The sequence below is a fragment of the Aquarana catesbeiana genome, linkage group LG02 (assembly GCF_042186555.1).
Source record: "Aquarana catesbeiana isolate 2022-GZ linkage group LG02, ASM4218655v1, whole genome shotgun sequence".
Taxonomy (NCBI): domain Eukaryota; kingdom Metazoa; phylum Chordata; class Amphibia; order Anura; family Ranidae; genus Aquarana; species Aquarana catesbeiana.
In genome coordinates, this window is record NC_133325.1 from 36,741,976 (window position 1) to 36,763,883 (window position 21,908).

General features: G+C 47.6%; 1 protein-coding gene across 2 annotated transcripts in view; it reads left to right on the forward strand.

Moving 5' to 3' along the window:
• Window positions 1-11,161, forward strand: part of RAB6A (RAB6A, member RAS oncogene family) — a 68,765-nt gene extending 57,604 nt beyond the window's left edge. For both annotated transcript variants that reach the window (XM_073612774.1, XM_073612773.1), the window contains exon 8: window positions 9,960-11,161. In XM_073612774.1, coding sequence (XP_073468875.1) covers window positions 9,960-10,024 — 65 coding nt within the window. In that variant the 3' untranslated portion in view covers window positions 10,025-11,161. The remainder of the gene's footprint in view (window positions 1-9,959) is intronic.
• Window positions 11,162-21,908: the final 10,747 nt, after the last annotated feature.

A 21,908-nucleotide genomic window follows, 5' to 3' on the forward strand; every position in this document is an offset into this window, starting at 1 on the left:
TAGCCCCATGATTTAGTCCAAGGTCCCGCCTGAGCCCCAAAAACTCTGTCCAGGATCCCTCCAGCCCCGTGACCTACTCCTGTGGTTCTCACCCCTGTCCTCAAGTACCCCCAACAGGCCATGTTTTGGAAATTTCTCTTCGCTAAAATGGCTAACCAAAATACCAAACCTTTTTGACTGATTTAAATCACCTGCAAGATGAAGGAAAACCTGCGAACATTGCTTGTTGAGAACCTGTAACCCCCCCTCCAGTCCAGGATCCTTCCAGCCCCCGTGACCCCCCCTCCAGTCCAGGATCCTTCCAGCCCTCGTGACCCCCCCCTCCAGTCCAAGATCCTTCCAACCCCCGTGACCCCCCCCCCCTCCAGTCCAGGATCCTTCCAGCCCCCGTGACCCCCCTCCAGTCCAGGATCCTTCCAGCCCCCGTGACCCCCCTCCAGTCCAGGATCCTTCCAGCCCCCGTGACCCCCCTCCAGTCCAGGATCCTTCCAGCCCCCGTGACCCCCCTCCAGTCCAGGATCCTTCCAGCCCCCGTGACCCCCCTCCAGTCCAGGATCCTTCCAGCCCCCGTGACCCCCCTCCAGTCCAGGATCCTTCCAGCCCCCGTGACCCCCCCCCCCTCTAGTCCAGGATCCCTCCAGCCCCCCGTGAATGCCCCCCTCCAGGTCAAGGATCGCTCCAGCCCCCCGTGAATGCCCTCACCCCCCCAGTCCAGGATCCCTCCAGCCCCCCCCGTTAATGCCCCCCCCAGGTCAAGGATTGCTCCAGCCCCCATGACTCCCCCCCCCCCCCCCCCCCCCAGTCCAGGATCTCTCCAGCCCCCGTGCCCCCACAGTCCAGGATCCTTCCAGCCCCCGTGACTCCGTCCCCCCCCCCCCCTGCAGTTCAGGATCCTTCCAGCCCCCGTGACTCCGTCCCCCCCCCCCCCCCTCCAGTCCAGGATCCTTCCAGCCCCTGTGACCCCCCCCTTCAGTCCAGGATCCTTCCAGCCCCCGTGACTCCGTCCCCCCCCTGCAGTTCAGGATCCTTCCAGCCCCCGTGACCCCCCCCTCCAGTCCAGGATCCTTCCAGCCCCCGTGACCCCCCTCCAGTCCAGGATCCTTCCAGCCCCCGTGACCCCCCTCCAGTCCAGGATCCTTCCAGGCCCCGTGACCCCCCCCCCCCTCTAGTCCAGGATCCCTCCAGCCCCCCGTGAATGCCCCCCTCCAGGTCAAGGATCGCTCCAGCCCCCCGTGAATGCCCTCACCCCCCCAGTCCAGGATCCCTCCAGCCCCCCCCGTTAATGCCCCCCCCAGGTCAAGGATTGCTCCAGCCCCCATGACTCCCCCCCCCCCCCCCCACAGTCCAGGATCCTTCCAGCCCCCGTGACTCCGTCCCCCCCCCCCTGCAGTTCAGGATCCTTCCAGCCCCCGTGACTCCGTCCCCCCCCCCCCCCCTCCAGTCCAGGATCCTTCCAGCCCCTGTGACCCCCCCCCCTTCAGTCCAGGATCCTTCCAGCCCCCGTGACTCCGTCCCCCCCCTGCAGTTCAGGATCCTTCCAGCCCCCGTGACCCCCCCCCTCCAGTCCAGGATCCTTCCAGCCCCCGTGACATCCCCCCCTCCAGTCCAGGATCCCTCCAGCCCCTGTGACCCCCCCCTTCAGTCCAGGATCCCTCCAGCCCCTGTGACCCCCCCCTTCAGTCCAGGATCCCTCCAGCCCCCCGTGAATGCCCCCCTCCAGTCCAGGATCCTTCCAGCCCCCGTGACCCCCCTCCAGTCCAGGATCCTTCCAGCCCCCGTGACCCCCCTCCAGTCCAGGATCCTTCCAGCCCCCGTGACCCCCCTCCAGTCCAGGATCCTTCCAGCCCCCGTGACCCCCCTCCAGTCCAGGATCCTTCCAGCCCCCGTGACCCCCCTCCAGTCCAGGATCCTTCCAGCCCCCGTGACCCCCCTCCAGTCCAGGATCCTTCCAGCCCCCGTGACCCCCCTCCAGTCCAGGATCCTTCCAGCCCCCGTGACCCCCCCCCTCCAGTCCAGGATCCTTCCAGCCCCCGTGACCCCCCCCCTCTAGTCCAGGATCCCTCCAGCCCCCCGTGAATGCCCCCCTCCAGGTCAAGGATCGCTCCAGCCCCCCGTGAATGCCCTCACCCCCCCAGTCCAGGATCCCTCCAGCCCCCCCCGTTAATGCCCCCCCCCAGGTCAAGGATTGCTCCAGCCCCCATGACTCCCACCCCCCCCCCAGTCCAGGATCTCTCCAGCCCCCGTGCCCCCACAGTCCAGGATCCTTCCAGCCCCCGTGACTCCGTCCCCCCCCCCTGCAGTTCAGGATCCTTCCAGCCCCCGTGACCCCCCCTCCAGTCCAGGATCCTTCCAGCCCCTGTGGCCCCCGTGACCCCCCCTCCAGTCCAGGATCCTTCCAGCCCCTGTGACCCCCCCCCCTTCAGTCCAGGATCCTTCCAGCCCCCGTGACTCCGTCCCCCCCCCTGCAGTTCAGGATCCTTCCAGCCCCCGTGACCCCCCCCCCTCCAGTCCAGGATCCTTCCAGCCCCCGTGACATCCCCCCCCCTCCAGTCCAGGATCCCTCCAGCCCCTGTGACCCCCCCCCCCTTCAGTCCAGGATCCCTCCAGCCCCCCGTGAATGCCCCCCTCAGGTCAAGGATTGCTCCAGCCCCCATGAATCCCCGCCCCCCCCCCCCCCCCCCAGTCCAGTATCCCCTCCAGCTCCGTGAACCCAGTATTCCACCCACTCCATAGAACACCAGGTGACTCAATGCAGTCTTCAGCATCTGACACTTCCAAGCGTGTCGGATGCCTATGTTCTCTGCCGCATGCTGTGGTGCCATCTGCTGTCTGTCATCAGCGTATTTCCTTGGCACTGTCGCTACGGTTAGGGCAGCTTTCCCCTTTGGTGAGCCCAAGGCATAAAGTGAAAGCCAAAGCCCTGTGTCTTGGGTTCTCTGAACCATACAGTGCCCCCTAATTAAAGCCAAAACTGCCCATAGACTATAGAAGACAGTCAGGTGTACAGGTAGGATCTGTCTGCAGAGCAATCCAAAAACGTCTACACTTGGGAGGGAGGATGCTACCAGTAACGGCTTATTATAGGCACAATAGCGATCAGACCGGTTTCCAGTTAAGAGCTAGCCAGCGCCATCCTGGGGCATCTCCAGTTCTACCCCGAAAATTATCAGATCAGTAATTATGTATCAAATTATACTGGAAAAAAGATCAGACAAGCGGTTATATACTGGCACATGTGGCAGAGCGCAGCATGTCCGATAATTGGGGTGAGATGCGGGGCACAGCAGCGTCCGCGCTCGGTTACTTTTTATGTGCATTGTCCTTTGTCGCTGATCAGGCTTTGAAAGCCGCATCCGAGGCTCTGCAATCTTCGTACCGTCATCTTTCATTGTCGGAGATTTCCTCTGTTTTGTCTGCATGCGTCAGCGAGCAGACAGAGCCGTCCTTCTATGACAATGACTCAGTGTGTGTACAGCAGGGAGACAAGCCGCTATATTGATCTTAACGGTAATACAAAGAGGGATGTTTCTGAAAACTGGTGCAAGGGGAATGCAGGCGTTGCCATGACAACCTGACAGGCATTTGTCTGGTGCAGTTTTCCAAACGTAGATGAAAACACTTTATCGCTTCCGCCGAAGTCCCATTGCACTTTGCATCAAGGTCCTTAAAGGGTTCCTGTAAAGTATTTTGTTGCTTAAACTGATATTAAAGTCCTTGGTTTTTTTTATTAAAAAAAAAAAAAAAAACAATAAATTTGTCATACTTACCTGCTCTGTGTAATGTTTTTGCGCAGAGCAGCCCAGATCCTCCTCTTCTTGGGTCCCCCACTGGCGCTCCTGGCCCCTCCCTTCTGCTGAGCTATGAGTAAGCATCAGTAGATGTGAAACGCGTTAGATATTGTTCCTGTGTTATCCACCTCTGATGTGACCCATTTTGGATTTTTAACGTTTTTGTTTCAATAAAGATGCTCCACTTTTCATTGAGTGCAGCCGTCAAGGATTGCTTTTCTTCCTCCCTCCCTTCTGCTGGGTGCCCCCACAGCAAGCAGCTTGCTGTGGGGGCACCCAAGGAGGCGCGATTCTAAACCGCGGCTCTGTGTCCAATCTCACGTGGAGCCGCAGCTCAGGCCCCTCCTCAGTCTCTTTATTGGCTTACTGGCTGCTATTCCATTCTCCCTCCTCACAGGGCAGACCTGATGGCAGCGGGAACTATTAGTTCCTACTGCTGTCAATCAAATCCTATGACAAGTGGGCGTGGCAAAGCCCTGCTGCCTGTCCATGGACACAGGCAGTGGGCCTCAGGAGCGAGCCTGCACAAGTATCACCCTAGCAAGCGGCTTGCTGGGGGGGGGGGGTTTACTTGGAAGACAGGAGGATCCAGAAGCGACAGCGGGGGAACACAGAAGAGGAGGATCGGGCTGCTCTGTGCAAAACAGTTACACAGAGCAGGTAAATTATCTTGCTTTTTTTTTTTTTTTTTTTTTTTTTTTAATTTATCTTTACATTTACATGCAGGTCAGGTTGTTCAGCAAAAGTGCCAGTAACAGTTGGGACAAACTGTTAGGCCTGATTGACACCTCTGCATTTTTAGTGCTTTTTGCATTTTGCAGATTTGCACTACAGAACGTGTTCCATAGGAAACCATGTTACCGTAAGTGGACTGTAGTGCAAATCTGCAAAAAGCACATAGGTGTGAATCCAGCCTAACTACCAGGCTGTTTTGAGTAGTTGGAAGCCAATTGATGATGTTGGCACCCATTTGTCCCAACCTGTGTCACTGTCACTTCTGCTGGAAAGCTTTGCAAGCATATAAATGTGGATAAATCACCAAATCTTATACAAGCTTTTTAATATGTATGTCATTTCAAAGGTAATTCTCAATATTTTAATAAATGTCCTGTTTTCACATATAATCCTGGGTAATCCTCCCATGAAGGTCTTTTTTTTTTTTTTTTTTTTTCAGGCACTTCCTGTTCTAGGGTGACAACGTTCTGCCCCTGTCTTCCAATTGAGACTACAAGTGGCTTGTTAATACAGTACACATTATGCAGGCATAATTCACTGTTGTCACCATCTACTTTAAGGCTTCATGCACACCAGACGTTATATTAACGCTATAAAAACGCAAGTAGCTTTGCAGTTTTTCAGTGTAAGCATTTTTTTTTTTCAATGGATAAAAAATGCTGGTGAGCTGCGTTTTTTGAATGTACAGTGGGGACGGAAAGTATTCAGACCCCCTTAAATTTTTCACTCTTTGTTATATTGCAGCCATTTGCTAAAATCATTTAAGTTCATTTTTTCCTCATTAATGTACACATAGCACCCCATATTGACAGAAAAACACAGTATTGACATTTTTGCAGATTTATTAATAAAAACTGAAATATCACATGGTCCTAAGTATTCAGACCCTTTGCTGTGACACTCATATATTTAACTCAGGTGCTGTCCATTTCTTCTGATCATCCTTGAGATGGTTCTACACCTTCATTTGCGTCCAGCTGTGTTTGATTATACTGATTGGACTTGATTAGGAAAGCCACACACCTGTCTATATAAGACCTTACAGCTCACAGTGCATGTCAGAGCAAATGAGAATCATGAGGTCAAAGGAACTGCCTGAAGATCTCAGAGAGAATTGTGGCAAGGCACATATCTGGCCAAGGTTACAAAATATATCTGCTGCACTTAAGGTTCTAAGCGCACAGTGGCCTCCATAATCCTTAAATGGAAGACGTTTGGGACGACCAGAACCCTTCCTAGAGCATTACTGTCTGGCAAAACTGAGCTATCGGAGGAGAAGAACCCAAAGATCACTGTGGCTGAGCTCCAGAGATGCAGTCGGGAGATGGGAGAAAGTTGTAGAAAGTCAACCATCACTGCAGCCCTCCACCAGTCGGGGCTTTATGGCAGAGTGGTCCGACAGAAGCCTCTCCTCAGTGCAAGACACATGAAAGCCTGCATGGAGTTTGCTAAAAAAAAACTCCTGAAAGACTCCAAGATGATGAGAAATAAGATTCTCTGGTCTGATGAGACCAAGATAGAACTTTTTGGCCTTAATTCTAAGCGGTATGTATGGAGAAAACCAGGCACTGCTCATCACCTGTCCAATACAGTCCCAACAGTGAAGCATGGTGGTGGCAGCATCATGCTGTGGGGGTGTTTTTCAGCTGCAGGGACAGAACGACTGGTTGCAATCGAGGGAAAAATGAATGTGGCCAAGTACAGGGATATCCTGGACGAAAACCTTCTCCAGAGTGCTCAGGACCTCAGACTGAGCCGAAGGTTTACCTTCCAACAAGACAATGACCCTAAGCACACAGCAAAAATAACAAAGGAGTGGCTTCACAACAACTCCGTGACTGTTCTTGAATGGCCCAGCCAGAGCCCTGACTTAAACCCAATTGAGCATCTCTGGAGAGACCTAAAAATGGCTGTCCACCAACGTTTACCATCCAACCTGACAGAACTGGAGAGGATCTGCAAGGAGGAATGGCAGAGGATCCCCAAATCCAGGTGTGAAAAACTTGTTACATCTTTCCCAAAAAGACTCATGGCTGTATTAGATCAAAAGGGGCTTCTACTAAATACTGAGCAAAGGGTCTGAATACTTAGGACCATGTGATATTTCAGTTTTTCTTTTTTAATAAATCTGCAAAAATGTCAACAATTCTGTGTTTTTCTGTCAATATGGGGTGCTGTGTGTACATTAATGAGGAAAAAATGAACTTAAATGATTTTAGCAAATGGCTGCAATATAACAAAGAGTGAAAAATTTAAGGGGGTCTGAATACTTTCCGTCCCCACTGTATATCTACGTTTTTAGGTGTTAGAGCGTTTTTACAGCTGAAAAACACCTCTCAGAACCCACTAGTTTTTGGGGGGGGGGGTGTTTCCAGCCAAAATCAGTTAACAGCCTATGTGTGTGGGACACGTAGGCTAACATGCAGGAGAGTCTATTTACTGTAGAAGAAAACCTCTGAAGCCAAAAACAGCAGCTGTAAAAATGTCCAGTGTGCATGAGGCCTAAAGCTCAACTCAAAGAAGCTTTAAAAGTTTCCCTTGTAGTGAGGATGCAGTGGACGCAGTCCCACTGCAAGGGGTATTTGCACATTTTGTCCAGGGGAGAGGAGAAGCACTTTTACTTACCTGATCCTCCACTCCCCTGGCATGATCTGGTCCGCTCGCCGTCATCATATCCAGTCCAGGGGATCATTTTTAAGTTTCCTGGAATTCCTTTTAACCACTTGCTGACCTTTTATTGGTGAATGACAGATACAGCATGACCGGCCAGTTTTGGGAGGCCATCATAAGACATCCTCCCTTGATCAGGCCTGCTGTGGTGCACGGGTGGCGTGCCGTATGATCGCAGTGTCCTCTGGACACTGCTGATCACAGATTGAGGTAAAGAGCCAATCAGCGGTTCTTTACCATCTGATCAGCTGTGTCCAATCACAGCCGATCATGATGTAAACAGAAGCTGGTTTTTGGCAGTGCTGACATGAGGAGAGGAGAAGAGAGCCGTTAACCAGCTTGTGTAAAAGACACACTGATAATGAGTATACTCATTATCAGTGCCGCCTGTCGGTGCTCATTGGTGCTGCATATACAGTGCCTTGCAAAAGTATTCACCCCCTTGGCTTTTTATTTATTTTGTTACATTACAGCCTTTAGTTCAATGTTTTTTTTTAAATCTGAATTATATGTGATGGATCAGAACACAATAGTCTAGGTTGGTGAAGTAAAATTAGAAAAACATATACATAAAACTATTTTTCAGAAATAAAAAACTGATAATTGTCATGTGCGTATGTATTCACCCTCTTGTTATGAAGCTCATAAAAAGCTCTGGTGCAACCAATTACCTTCAGAAGTCGCATAATTAGATTGCACACAGGTGGACATCATTTCACTAAGTGTCACATGATCTGTCATTACATATACACACCTTTTTTGAAAGGCCCCAGAGGCTGCAACACCTAAGCAAGACGCACCACTAACCAAACACTGCCATGAAGTCCAAGGAACTCTCCAAACAAGTAAGGGACAATGTTGTTGAGAAGTACAAGTCAGGGTTAGGTTATAAAAAAATATCCAAATCTTTGATGATCCCTAGGAGCACCATCAAATCTATCATAACCAAATGGAAAGAACCTGGCACAACAGCAAACCTGCAAAGAGAGGACTGCACACCAAAACTCACGGACCGGGCAAGGAGGGCATTAATCAGAGAGGAGCACAGAGACCTAAGGTAACCCTGGAGGAGCTGCAGAGTTCCACAGCAGAGACTGGAGTATCTGTACATAGGACGACAATAAGACGTATACTCCATAGAGTTGGGCTTTATGGCGGAGTGGCCAGGAGAAAGCCATTACTTTCAGCAAAAAACAAAATGGCACGTTTTGAGTTTGCGAAAAGGCATGTGGGAGACTCCCAAAATGTATGGAGGAAGGTGCTCTGGTCTGAGGAGACTAAAATTGAACTTGGCCATCAAAGAAAACACTATGTCTGGCGCAAACCCAACACATCACATCACCCAAAGAACACCATCCCCACAGTGAAACATGGTGGTGGCAGCATCATGCTGTGGGGATGTTTTTCAGTAGTCGGGACTGGGAAACTGGTCAGAGTTGAGGGAAAGATGGTTGGTGCTAAATACAGGGATATTCTTGAGCAAAACCTGTAGCACTCTGTGTGTGATTTGAGGATAGGACGGAGGTTCACCTTCCAGCAGGACAATGACCCCAAACACACTGCTAAAGCAACACTTGAGTGGTTTAAAGGGAAACATGTAAATGTGTTGGAATGGTCTAGTCAAAGCCCAGACCTCAATACAATAGAAAATCTGTGGTCAGACTTAAAGATTGCTGTTCACAAGCGCAAACCATCCAACTTGAAGGAGCTGGAGCAGTTTTGCAAGGAGGAATGGGCAAAAATCCCAGTGGTAAGATGTGGCAAGCTCATAGAGCAGTGGTTCTCAACTCCAGTCCTCGGGACCCACCAACAGGCCAGATTTTAAGTATTCCTTTAAGCAACTCCTTGGGGAGTTGCAGACTAGAATACTGCAATCACTGAGCATCAAGTGATATCACCTGTGATGTATTTCAGCTGTCTTACAAACCTAGCCTGTTGGTGGGTCCTGAGGACTGGAGTTGAGAACCACTGTCATAGAGACTTATCCAAAGCGACTTGGAGCTGTGATAGCTGCAAAAGGTGGCTCTACAAAGTATTGACTTTAGGGGGGTGAATAGTTATGCACATTGACTTTTTCTGTTATTTTGTCCTATTTGGTGTTTGCTTCACAATAAAAAAGAAAACTTCAAAGTTGTGGGCACGTTCTGTAAATTAAATGATGCAAATCCTCAAACAATCCATGTTAATTCCAGGTTGTGAGGCAACAAAACACGAAAAATGCCAAGGGGGGTGAATACTTTTGCAAGGCACTGTAAGTTCCTCCTCACCAGCGCAGCCTCATCATAGCACATCAGTGAAGGAGAAAAATTACCTGTTTGCAAAATTTTAGAACAAACTATGAAAGGTTTTTGGTCTTTTTAATTTTTTTGTTTTATTTAGCAAAAAATAAAAAGCCCAGTGGTGACTTATTACCACCAAAAGAAACCTATTTTGTGTGGGGAAAAAAATGATGAAGATTTCATATGGGTACAGTGCTGGATGACCACGCAATTATCACTCAAAGTGTGACAGCGCTGAAAGCTGGAAATTTGCCCTGGGCAGGAAGGGAGTGAAAGTGCCTGGTAGGCAAGTGGTAGGAGCCCACCCTTATGTACTTTTAGATGCTTTGGAGCTGTAACAGTCGCTCCTGGCCAACATATTGTTTGATTGCTGCTCTGCGACTTAACATAGAAGAAACAGGGAAATGTATGTGCTTGCTTCCTAATGTCCAAGTTCTGATGAGTTCTGAGGACAGATCTGTTTTCCTTAACTTTTTTTTCCCCTCAGTGATCGACATCAAACTGGAAAAGCCCCAAGAAGCCCCCGTCAGCGAAGGCGGCTGTTCCTGTTAATAAAACCCCTCCCCATCTCCCAGAATCCCTCATGGCCTCTCCCCCCACCCCCCTCATTCAGAATGTCACTACACCCCTCTCCCCCTCCATTAACTTTTTTTCATTAACCGCAGTGTGAATATCGGCGCGCCCTCCTCACATGTCCATCGCTGGCTGTCTTCTGGTGACTCTACGAACAATTTTGCTGCACAGGCTCATCTAATATATAATATATATATTCAGTGTCTTCATTATTTAAATGAAACTCAAATGGTGTCACGAGAAAAAAATACTGCCTGTTATTGTCCTGTGTTAAAGCCACAGTTCACATCTGCCGAGGAGAGTTCCGGCATCCTAGGAGGATCCTGAGTATCTGCATCGCAGTAAAGAGATTGTACAGTCATTCTAGTGCACGGGTGTATGTACCGACCGTGACCACAGGCTGCAAAGGTTCTAAATATGGAGTAACCCTTCAAGGTTTGGCCGTTTGTGGCAGCCATTTTGAACCCTGGACTCCTGACCACAGCTATCTGTTCTATCAGGAGTGCCAGCCAGGCTAAAACAGAGACATTGCTCCCGTAGTAACCACCATTTTGTAAGCAACCTCGTTGGTTCTTCATGGATCATATACTGGGTTTTTATATTTAGTGTTAGTGTACAAAACGGCTGCCACCAGTTGCTGGCCTTTGCATACTATTGAGGGGGGGTAATAAAAGCATTATTTAATCAGTGGTCGTGCTCGGTCCTGTTTTATAACGCAGCATGTTCCCGTTTACAAAGGTGTGAACTGCTGCTTTAAATAGTTAATCCTTTTATTAACAATTTCTTTTTTTTTTTTTTTTAATTAAATAAAGTTAAATATATTGCACTTTAGAGTGTCACAGAGGAAAATCACAAAAAAAAGACCTGCGTGCGATGGCATAGTTGAGTACCGCGTGATGCACAGCGGCATGCGACAAATGAGAGCCACTGTTTTTTTGCGGTGGTGACCGTAGCGGGGCGAGTTTGGCTGGAAAGTGGCCATGGGGCTATAGAGACAAGTTCCTGGACCTCTCTGCAACTTGACAAAGTTATGGTGAACAATGGGCCTTCTAGTTTGTTTTCTGTCCATCGCACATGATGCCAATAAAGGAATGATTTCTCTCTTGGTTATAAGAACGTCCATTTTTTTTTATTTTTTTATAATGAACTGTTATTGCTGTGTACCTACCTATCTTTACAGCTGCCTTTCTCAACCAGGGTTCCTGCAGACCTTACCAGGAGTTTCTATGAGCAGTGGTCGATTGATCTCATGCTCCTGGTGGTCCCTGTTTAATTTTTAACCCCAATCTCACTTGGCAGAGCTTTCAGTATTTGACCAGCTGAGCTTCTTCTCCTGAATCTCAGATGTTTGTAAGAGGAACATTCTTCCCACTGACCACCATTGTACGGGACATTCATCCCACTGACCACCATTGTAAGGGTTATTCTGCCCACCAGTGTAAGGGGGCCCTTCCCTTTTTGAACACCAGTATGCTTTGGCAAATATACAGTGAGCGAAAGCAGGGGTCTCCAAACTTTCCAAGTAAAGGGCCAGTTTACTGTTCTTCAGATTTTTAGGGGGGCCAGACTGGTCCCAGTGTCAGTAAACACCTGGGTTGATTTACTAAAATTGGAATGTGCAAAATCTGGTGCAGCTGTGCATAGTAACCAATTGGCTTCCTGGTTTTATTGTCAAAGCTTAATTGAACAAGCTGAAGTTAAAAGCTGATTACTAGGCACATCTGCACCAGATTGTGAGTGCTCCCAGTTTTGGAAAATCTTCCTAAATGTCTGTGGTTAGTAGAAGAAGGAATAGTTCCCCTTCGTTGGTATCGGTGGAATAAATAGTTTCCCAATCATTGGTGTCAGTGGCAGGAATAGTGCCCCCTTCTTTGGTGTCAGTGGGAGAAATAGTGCCCACTGTTGTTGGTATCAGTCAGAGGAATACTGCCCCATTGTTGGTGTCAGTGGCAGTAATCGTGCCCCATTGTTGGTGTCCGTGGGAGAAATAGTGTTTCAACATTTATATCAGTGGGAGGAATGGTGAACCTCTTTGGAGTCTGTGGGAGGAATAGCACCCCATTGTTGGTGTCAGTGGGATGAATAGTGCCCTAAGGGGCCGGATACAGGCAAGCAAAGGACCACACTTTGGAGACCACTGATCTAAAGATATACTTTTTTTTTTTTTTTTAACAGGGGTTCCCTGAGACCTGAACATTATTTCAATGGTTTCTTCACAGTAAAAGTGTTGAGAAAGGCTGCTTTAAACATAAACTAATAACCTTCAAAACGTGGCACATGCGTTTCCTGCTCCTAACTGGTCAGCACCTCCCTAAAAAATATGCAAATACTGACTTTCTGTACGTATGTGCCTTCATAGAACAATACTTGTCTACCACGTGACACTGTTTAGGCTTGGCAATTGGTTAACCAGGCAATGACTACTGCATTGTGGTAAGTCAGGAGTGTACATTTGTCCATTGTACATCTCACACACAGCAGTTAAACCCCAACTCCAAATAACTAAAAATGTATGCCTTGCAGCCCACCTGCAAGGGATCAGTTTAAGTTTTCCTGAAGTTGGGTTTTAACTTTTTTTTTTTTTATTGGGGTGCAAACGGCAGCTTAGGACAATGATTGCAAGGTAGGAGCCTTATGTCTGGGGTCTGATTGTAGTACAGGTGCGCTTTAAAGTGAATTTTGTCTCGTACAATATGTACTTATGTTCTAGAAATACACTGTCTGGTCAGAAAGTTTGTGGAGACCTGACCATTACACCTATATGAGCTTGTTGGACATCTCATTCCAAAACCATGGGCTTTAATCTGGATTTTTGAGTGTGTCTGAGGGAATTTGTGGCCATTTAACCAAAAGATCATTTGTGGTGTTGGGCACTAATGCTGGATGAAAACGGCTGTCTTTATGGAGTTGGCTTGGGCCACAGTCTTGCTGGAACAGAAAAAAGGTCTCCAAACTGTTCAAAATCTCTTTTTATACTATAATAATAATAGTACCCTTCACTGCAAACACCTGAACGTGATCCTTTCGGGGGTCTCTCTACATACTTGTGGCCATATAATGTAGGTGTGATGGTCAGGTGTCCACAGACTTTGGCCATAAGGCTTGGTTGAGGCCAACTGGTGGAATTGGCTAATAAGTGGGAGGCTCTGCGTTGACTCCCATAATCTGTGCTGGTGTTGTAATAGGAAATACTACATCCCCAATGTACCTTTTTGACATGATCTATGAGACCACTAGTGTAGGCCTGTAATTTTGAGCTCCAGCTCTGAAGACTTTTAGGAATAGCAGGGAGACAATAGTAAAAGCTGCAGATAAGAATTCAGTGACAAACTGTTGCAGTGACCATAGCAGACGTTCATTTTTTGTCTTTGGAAATAGGTGTCTGCTAAGTGAAATAGAGGGGAACTTTTTAGTGACCTCAAATTGATGCAAGGGTTTAATGTAACCAGTGGTGTATCCCCCTATAGGTGCAATGTCTGTAGTGCACATGACCTGCTAGGGTGGGGGTGAGCCACTGTGCCCTTGCACATTGCAAAACCTAGAGAAATGCTTTTCCGTTCTGTCTTTGAAGCAACTGCAATTGTCACTTGCAGCTGCAGCAAAGAGCACTTGGAGGGGAGATTGAGTGCTGTCGGGCTGATGCTGGGGAAGGAGGGCTGTAATTGGGCACTGCTAATGCCAATCACAGTACTGCTAGCCCCGCATACCAGACCAGAGGAAAGCAGAAAGAGAGCCAGCACTGAGGACAGAAGTCCAGGTGGTAAGCTGTGGAGGGGAGTGCTTTTGTGGTTGTACTGTGGAATAGAGGGTCTGAGCCACGTACTCCTGAACTCTGTGGCACTTGCTCCTGACCGCTAAATTCTGTGCCACTTACTACTGAACTCTGCGTCACTCCTGACCCTTGAACTCTGCACCACTTACTACTGACTTCTAAACTCTGTGCCACTTATAATTAAACCCTAAACTCTGCCTCACTTACTACTGAACTCTGCCTCACTGCTAATCCCTAAACTCTACCGCACTTATTCCTGACCCCTAAACTCTGCCTCACTTACTCCTGACCCTGAACTCTGCCTCACTCCCTATCCCTAAACTCTGCCTCACTTACTCCCGACCCCTAAACTCTGCCTCACTCCCAACCCCCTTGAACTCTGCCTCACTTAGTCCCGACCCCTGAACTCTGCCTCACTTAGTCCCGACCCCTGAACTCTGCCTCACTTAGTCCCGCCCCCTGAACTCTGCCTCACTTAGTCCCGCCCCCTGAACTCTGCCTCACTTAGTCCCGCCCCCTGAACTCTGCCTGACTCCCGCCCCCTGAACTCTGCCTGACTCCCGCCCCCTGAACTCTGCCTCGCTTGCTCCCGACCCCCTGAACTCTGCCTCGCTTGCTCCCAACCCCTACCTCACTTCCGATCCCTGCATACTGTGCCACTTACTACTGAATCTTTGAGTCACTAACTACTAGGGTTGGCACCTCATCCCTTTAAAACTGAACACATATGAATTACACAGGTTCCATGGCTGATTAAGGTGGTAATTAAACTCACTTGGTCCCTTATCTGTATTAAATTAGCCTCAGAACCTGTGTAATTCATATGTGTTGGGGTTTAAAGGGATGAGGTGGCAACCTTACTAACTACTGAACTTCACTCTGTGTCTAAGTCACAGACCATATTCAGAGCAATGAAAACCACACCCGGTTTTTGGCACGGCACGCTGCACTTTGATTTTCTCTGGCAGGAGGACCCAACTAATGACCTTCCACACAAGCCCCCTGCTCTCAGAAATGCCCCTGAATGTTAACAATTAAGTATATTGTTATTAGATAAGTAAGGGACCTCTCCTTGAAAATACCAATTGACTGGGTGCTATTTTGACACAGTGGCTTTGATGGTTCGATGCTTTTTTTTTTTTTTTTTTTTTTTAAATTCGTAGTCCAGGGCCTGCAGCATTGGGGTAAGCAAAAAGGTTGAGCAACTGACATTTTCAGGCAGTATTCTAGCACACATTCTTCCTCAAGCACTCTGCTTCTCATAAGAGTTTGCTCCCTGGAGCAGTCAGCAGAGGCGTTGTCAGTGGGTGGCTATTGGGGCTACAGCCCCGAGTCTGGGGCTAATAGCCCCGAGTCTCTTGTCCTGGTCCTAGAATGCAGGGGACAGGGGCGGACTGAGCCGTGGTAGCGCTGGCTCCGGCTCTGCCCCCGCCTGACTCTACTCTTGGTCACTGGTTGCTATAGCCGCCTAGCGGCTAGCAACCAGTGACGTCACTGCCCACTGTGCCCACACTGCCCAGCATTCAAAGCGGAGGAGGATTGCATTTCCTCCTCCTCCGCGCTAGTGCTTATGGGGCTAGTGCTCATGGGCAGGGCCGGCCCTACCATGGGTCCCGGGCGGCATGTTCTGAGGGGCGGTACATTGATGCCTAAGAAGATGGTGGCGGAACTCCCACCGATCGCTCCGCTTCTTATCCCACCATGAGGGTGGCCTGGGCGGCGCCGCTGCTTTTAGAGGTGATGGCAGAGCACTCACTGCTATACCCGCACAGCGGACCATCCTTTCCGCGGCTCCCCCCTATTGCTGCTGACATGTCGGGACGACAAGAGAAAGTCAGCTGATCGCTGACAGCGTGAAGGGGAGGAGCTTCCTGCTGTGCACTGAGACCCCATGATAAAAGAGGGATCGCTGGAGGCGCGGCTGACACTGAGAGAAAGTAAGTGTCAGCGCCATTGATCCTATCTCCACCACCCCTGCCTGTGTCTAACCCCCCCCTCATCACCCCTGCCTGTGTCTGTCTAACCCTCCTCCTCTACCCCTGCCTGTGTCCAACCCCCCCCACCACCCCTGCCTGTGTCCAACACCCCCCACCACCCCTGCCTGTGTCCAACACCCCCCACCACCCCTGCCTGTGTCTAACCGCCCCTCACCACCCCTGCCTGTGTCTAACCCCCCCTCACCACCCCTGCCTGTGTCTGTCTAACCCTCCTCCTCTACCCCTGCCTGTGTCCAACCCCCCCCACCACCCCTGCCTGTGTCTAGCCGCCCCTCACCACCCCTGCCTGTGTCTAACCCCCCTCACCACCCCTGCCTGTGTCTGTCTAACCCTCCTCCTCTACCCCTGCCTGTGTCTAAACCAACCACCACCACCACATCTGCCTTTGTCTGAACCCCACCCCCACCACCCCTGCCTCTGACTGAACCCCACCACCACTGTTGCATGAATATCTGACTTCCTGATAAATTTAATTTTAGTTTTAATTGTCATGATATAAAATAATGGATGTGTGGGCCTTTTGGTGGGCGTGCTGTTTTTTTGTTTTGTTTTGTTTGTGGAGGAGGGGGGGGCAGCATTTTTTTCCTGGTCCCAGTCAGCACAATGTCTTGGGCCAGCCCTGCTCATGGGGCTAGTGCTCATGGGACTTCTGGACTGGAGCGTCCCTCCGGTGGCGCCGTGGAGTGCAAAGCAGCAGGGATGGGGATACCTGGGGAGCCGGGAAGAGCCCAGGAGGGAGAGAAGACACCGCCACCCTGAGCAGCATCCCCAGCACCTCCCAGAGCCTGCACTCCACCTATCAGTCCTCTCCCAGCGCGCTGTGACTGGAAGAGGAAGAAGGCGGGAATTACAATTTGGCCGCCGTGCGACATCGATCGGCGCTTGGCTCTCCTCCTCTCCTCTGGCTGCCTCACACACCAGCACCACGGCTGAGCTACTGCTGCAGGACCTGGACACATGAAGTCTGTCTCCTTCTGGTCAGGTAGGTCAGTCAGTGTGTGTATGTCAGCTACCAGGTCAGTGTACGTAGGTCAGTGTGGGTCAGGTAGGTCAGTGTGTATCAGGTAGGTCAGTGTGTATCAGGTAGGTCAGTGTGGGTCAGGTAGGTCAGTGTATGTCAGGTAGGTCAGTGTATGTAGGTCAGTGTATGTCAGGTAGCTCAGTGTGGGTCAGGTAGCTCAGTGTGGGTCAGGTAGGTCAGTGCGTGTGGGTCAGTGTATGTAGGTCAGTGTGGGTCAGTGTGGGTGGGTCAGTGTATGAAGGTTAATGTCAGTCACCTACAATGGTTTGCTAGAGGTGCAACCAAAAAAATCGAAGGCATCCCTGGAATTTTTTTGAAATGTTGGTATTTATGCTCTATGGGTGAGACTGAGGTGCCATTTATGAGAAGACTAATTTCAGACAACTCATGGCAACCAATCAAATTAAGACCTGCACCGAAAAATGATCATTGGAGAATGAAAGTTGGAATTAGATTTATATGAGCCGATTCCACTTTTCCCCATCGACAGTTTTTATAAATAAGATATCTGGCAGTATGAAGATTTCATATTGTTTCTCATCCACCCCAACACATTGAGGAGCGGAAACATCATCATTAGGCTGATTTCCCGGAGAGGTGGCTTGTGACACACGTACTGACAGAGACCCAGTGGCTGGGGGACACATCCACTTGCGTGCATGATCTCTTTGACAGGAGATCTTTGGATCTGGTAAGGGGCTTACCTACTTAAGGTGGAGGAACTCCCTATAACACCACGCTCCTCACGGAGATAGTTTTTTACATCACTTGAAGAAAGGGTATCTTTCTCCCTCTATCCATTAATTTTCTGCACCCACAGGAACTTTTATTTTTATTTTTTTATTTTTTGAATATATGGACTTGATTCAATTGTTTTGATCACTGAATTCCTTATTCACTATTTCTGCATGCGATTTATTGTTTTTTCAATTACTGTATGTTTTTTATTATTTTGTTCACATTTAATTGTCAAGGAATACTTTGCTTACGTTTAATTGTCATTAAGGTGGTTGTATTCATTATGATCACGTTCATTTATTAGCAGCGCAGCCTATTATCTGTACAGTGTATGTAGGTCGGTGTGGGTCAGGTAGGTCAGTGTGGGTCAGGTAGGTCAGTGTGGGTCAGGTAGGTCAGTGCATGTCAGGTAGGTCAGTGTGGGTCAGGTAGGTCAGTGTGGGTCAGGTAGGTCAGTGTATGTAGGTCAGTGTGTGTCAGGTAGGTCAGTGTAGGTCAGGTAGGTCAGTGTGTATTAGGTAGGTCAGTGTAGGTCAGGTAGGTCAGTGTGTATTAGGTAGGTCAGTGTATGTAGGTCAGTGTGGGTCAGGTAGGTCAGTGTATGTCAGGTAGGTTAGTGTGGGTCAGGTAGGTCAGTGTATGTCAGGTAGGTCAGTGTATGTAGGTCAGTGAATGTCAGGTAGGTCAGTGCATGTCAGGTAGGTCAGTGTATGTGGGTCAGGAAGGTCAGTGTGGGTCAGGTAGGTCAGTGTATGTCAGGTAGGTCAGTGTATATAGGTCAGTGTATGTCAGGTAGGTCAGTGTATGTAGGTCAGTGCATGTCAGATAGGTCAGTGTATGTGGGTCAGGTAGGTCAGTGTATGTGGGTCAGGTAGGTCAGTGTATGTCAGGTAGGTAGGTCAGTGTGTGTGTGTCAGGTAGGTCAGTGTGTTTGTCAGGTAGGTCAGTGTATGTCAGGTAGGTAGGTCAGTTTAGTGGTCAGCATTGATGGGCACTGGTAAGCCAGGCAGCAACCAGCAAGTCAGCGTACCCGTACCCCCCCCCCCCCCCACCACCACACAACCACACAAACCCTCTGCCCAACCAAAAAAACCCAGCACCACTAGAAGCCCCCCCCGTGCTGGTCTTGGACTTCGGGCTGAAGCCCCTGGTCTTTTTGCCACCTAGCAACGCCCCTGGCAGTCAGTATCCTCATCTTCCCCTCTCTCTGAGCTGTTCACCTACATTGGAGTACAAGATGGAGGATGACGGTAAAGGTTCAGCATCAACAAGAGGTTTCAGATCTCCATCCAGACATACTGAATTGGCTTCTGCGCTCCTCCTTTGGTTCCTCCTCTCCTGTAGGTGGCCCGCTCTGTACAGGGTGGCTACATGGTGTATAATCATACTTTGTAAGACACCTATTCTCTTACCCTACCACACACAGGATATGGTGGCTTTTCTAGGTAGGTGCCTACCTGTAGTAAACAGAACTGGAATCACTGTTTCCAATACTGCCCGTGCTGAATGGTTACAATGTTCTTAGCTAACTCTGTAGATTACAGAACACCTCCCCTCAATGTTATCAAAACTGGGGTGGAGGTCCATCCATGGTAACCAATCTAGTCTTCTCAAAAGCAAAGTTCAACCAAATAAAACCAGGGAAAGCTTACAGACATGACCGTTCCCTCCAGTCTGACCATAAATGGCCACATAAATGTCTCCAGAGTGACCGGAATCCTCTGCCACTTTTGACCCTTTTTAAAGGAATGGGGGCTGGTTACGTAAAGTAGAGACGAAGCAATGAAATTTTTTTTTTTTTTTTTTTATAAAGATGGTTTTGGAAGGCTACAACTCCCATCAACTTTTATTTTTATTTTATTGAGATTTTTCTTGGCAATTTTCTCTTCCTGTCCTGTTGACAGCATTATCAGCAGGAAAGTTAGAGGAACATTTTCTCAACTAAGACTTAGATAGCAATTAAAACCTGGCTGTAGTTTGAACCACTGCCTACACCTCCCCAAACCAGAAAGTCAAGTTCTGGCTGGAGTTCTTGTTTAGAACTCAACTCCAACAAAGTTTTACCTTAGTTTTGGACAGAATGGGAGAAACGGTTGGATCCACTTTGGCTTTTTAATTGCTACTTCTATAATAATTTGAATTTTTCCCTCACTTCCTGTGTGGTCACCGAGATGTAGGGTGAGTAAAGTCTCTGCTATGGGGGCACGGACCATAATAAAATATTTTAGTATATTTTGTAAGGATAAGAACCATATTGCCATCTTTGCCCTTGATCTCGCTTCCTGTAGGGTCACTAGGACAGGAAGTGGGATGACATCTCTGCAACAGGGACACAGATAGCAATAAAAAGCTGTAAAAAAAGACAACTCCCAGAGGTGGTAGGATTTCAAAACCCTACAGTGCAGTAAATCCAAAAATAAAAACCCCATAATTTGGCTCACTGGCTGTGGTGAGGCTGCTCATGTGAAACAATGCTTCCCTTTGGTGGGTACCCAGAAAGTGATCTAGGAGCACCACCAGACCAAATTGTAAAATATCCCATGTAGCTTTAATAATTCATCATGTGATCACATAAAGCAGCCATTGTGTTCCCGGGGCCCAAAACACATCCCCTTTATCCGGACTATAAGTTAAATACAGAGGAAAAATAAAAATATATTTAAAAATTCATAGTATACATAGATACATAAAAGGCAAAAACAGTCAAAATCCCAAATTCCAATTCATATAAAAACGATTGGTCCGGGATAATTTTATCTAATTATATAATTAGAACTCATAATTACCATGATCAGGGACCACCGTGAAATAAAATAGATGAAGAACAAGATGAATTTCCTAAAATTAAAAATAATAACCATTTGGGGAATAAAATGGATTTAAATAATACCAATAATAATAATTAATATTATATGAAATAATATTAATTTTAATAATTCCATCTTATTTTTAATCCATTTTATTCACCATTTGATGAATAAATATATTTAAAATAATAACAAATTATAATCATTAATATTGATTATATTCTATTAAATGTTATTATGATTTCACCTAATTTCTAATCTATTTTAGTCACCATTATACTAGTTAAATATTATAATAATAATAACTTTACTTGTATGATTTCATCTTATTTTTATTATATTTTATTCACCATTTGGTCTGGCTCTAAAAAGCTGATAAAGATTTTAATTCTTTCCCAATTTTCAGTTGGAGTTGGGTTTTAAAGCACAACCAGTGTACAACAATATTAAAAATCATTAAAGACTTAAAAAAAAAAAAACACTTGCCGACCACCTGACTGGGAATGTACGTCATGATTTTGCCATTTACATGCCGGGGTTATGGCATCTACCTGCAGCCATCGGCGGTGTCTATAGATGCAGGGATTTTAGTTTTAGCATTGACTTCCACCTTAATTTCCCTTGCCTTACAGCCTTACTACTATTATCCAGCTGCTGATAAGTCATGCTGTGACTTGTAGGTCACATTTTAGGTGTTGGAGATTATTCAGTATTGTATAAATGTGTCTTTCAGCTGATAAATCTTACAACACCACAGCACGTGTGGGTGATATGATGCAATCCTGAGTTGTAAGTTCCAATACATGCCCTACGTGCCCAACAACCATGCCACATGGCTGCACAAAGTCCCCTGACTCACCCCTTCCTGCTATACCTGTCATTATTTTATGGACGGTTTAAAGGTTGGGCACCTGATCAACTCCGCTCCAACTTCTTTTATGCTACATTCTCCATCCTCTGATTTCTGTTTCTTCCCATTGGAGGGGGTCACTAGGAGTCCACCTGAACAATCTTTTTTTTTTTTTTTTTTAAGTAGATGTAAACCCAAATACTAACGTTGCATAGACACTTTTCTATTCAATCTAATTAATTTTTTTTGAAGTTTTAAAAAAAAATTTATACAAGGGATATTGTCCACGTACCACAAACAATCAAAAAAATATATATAAAAATGTACACAGCATAGTTACACATAGACATACAATATCTCATAAAAGTGAGTACACCCCTCACATTTTTGTAAATATTTTATTCTATCTTTTCATGTGACAACACTGAAGAAATGACACTTTGCTACAATGTAAAGTAGTGAGTGTACAGCTTGTATAACAGTGTAAATTTGCTGTCCCCTCAAAATAACTCAACACACAGCCATTAATGTCCAAACCGCTGGCAACAAAAGTGAGTACACCCCTAAGTGAAAATGTCCAAATTGGGCCCAAAGTGTTGATATTTTGTGTGGCCACCATTATTTTCCAGCACTGCCTTAATCCTCTTGGGCATGGAGTTCACCAGAGCTTCACAGGTT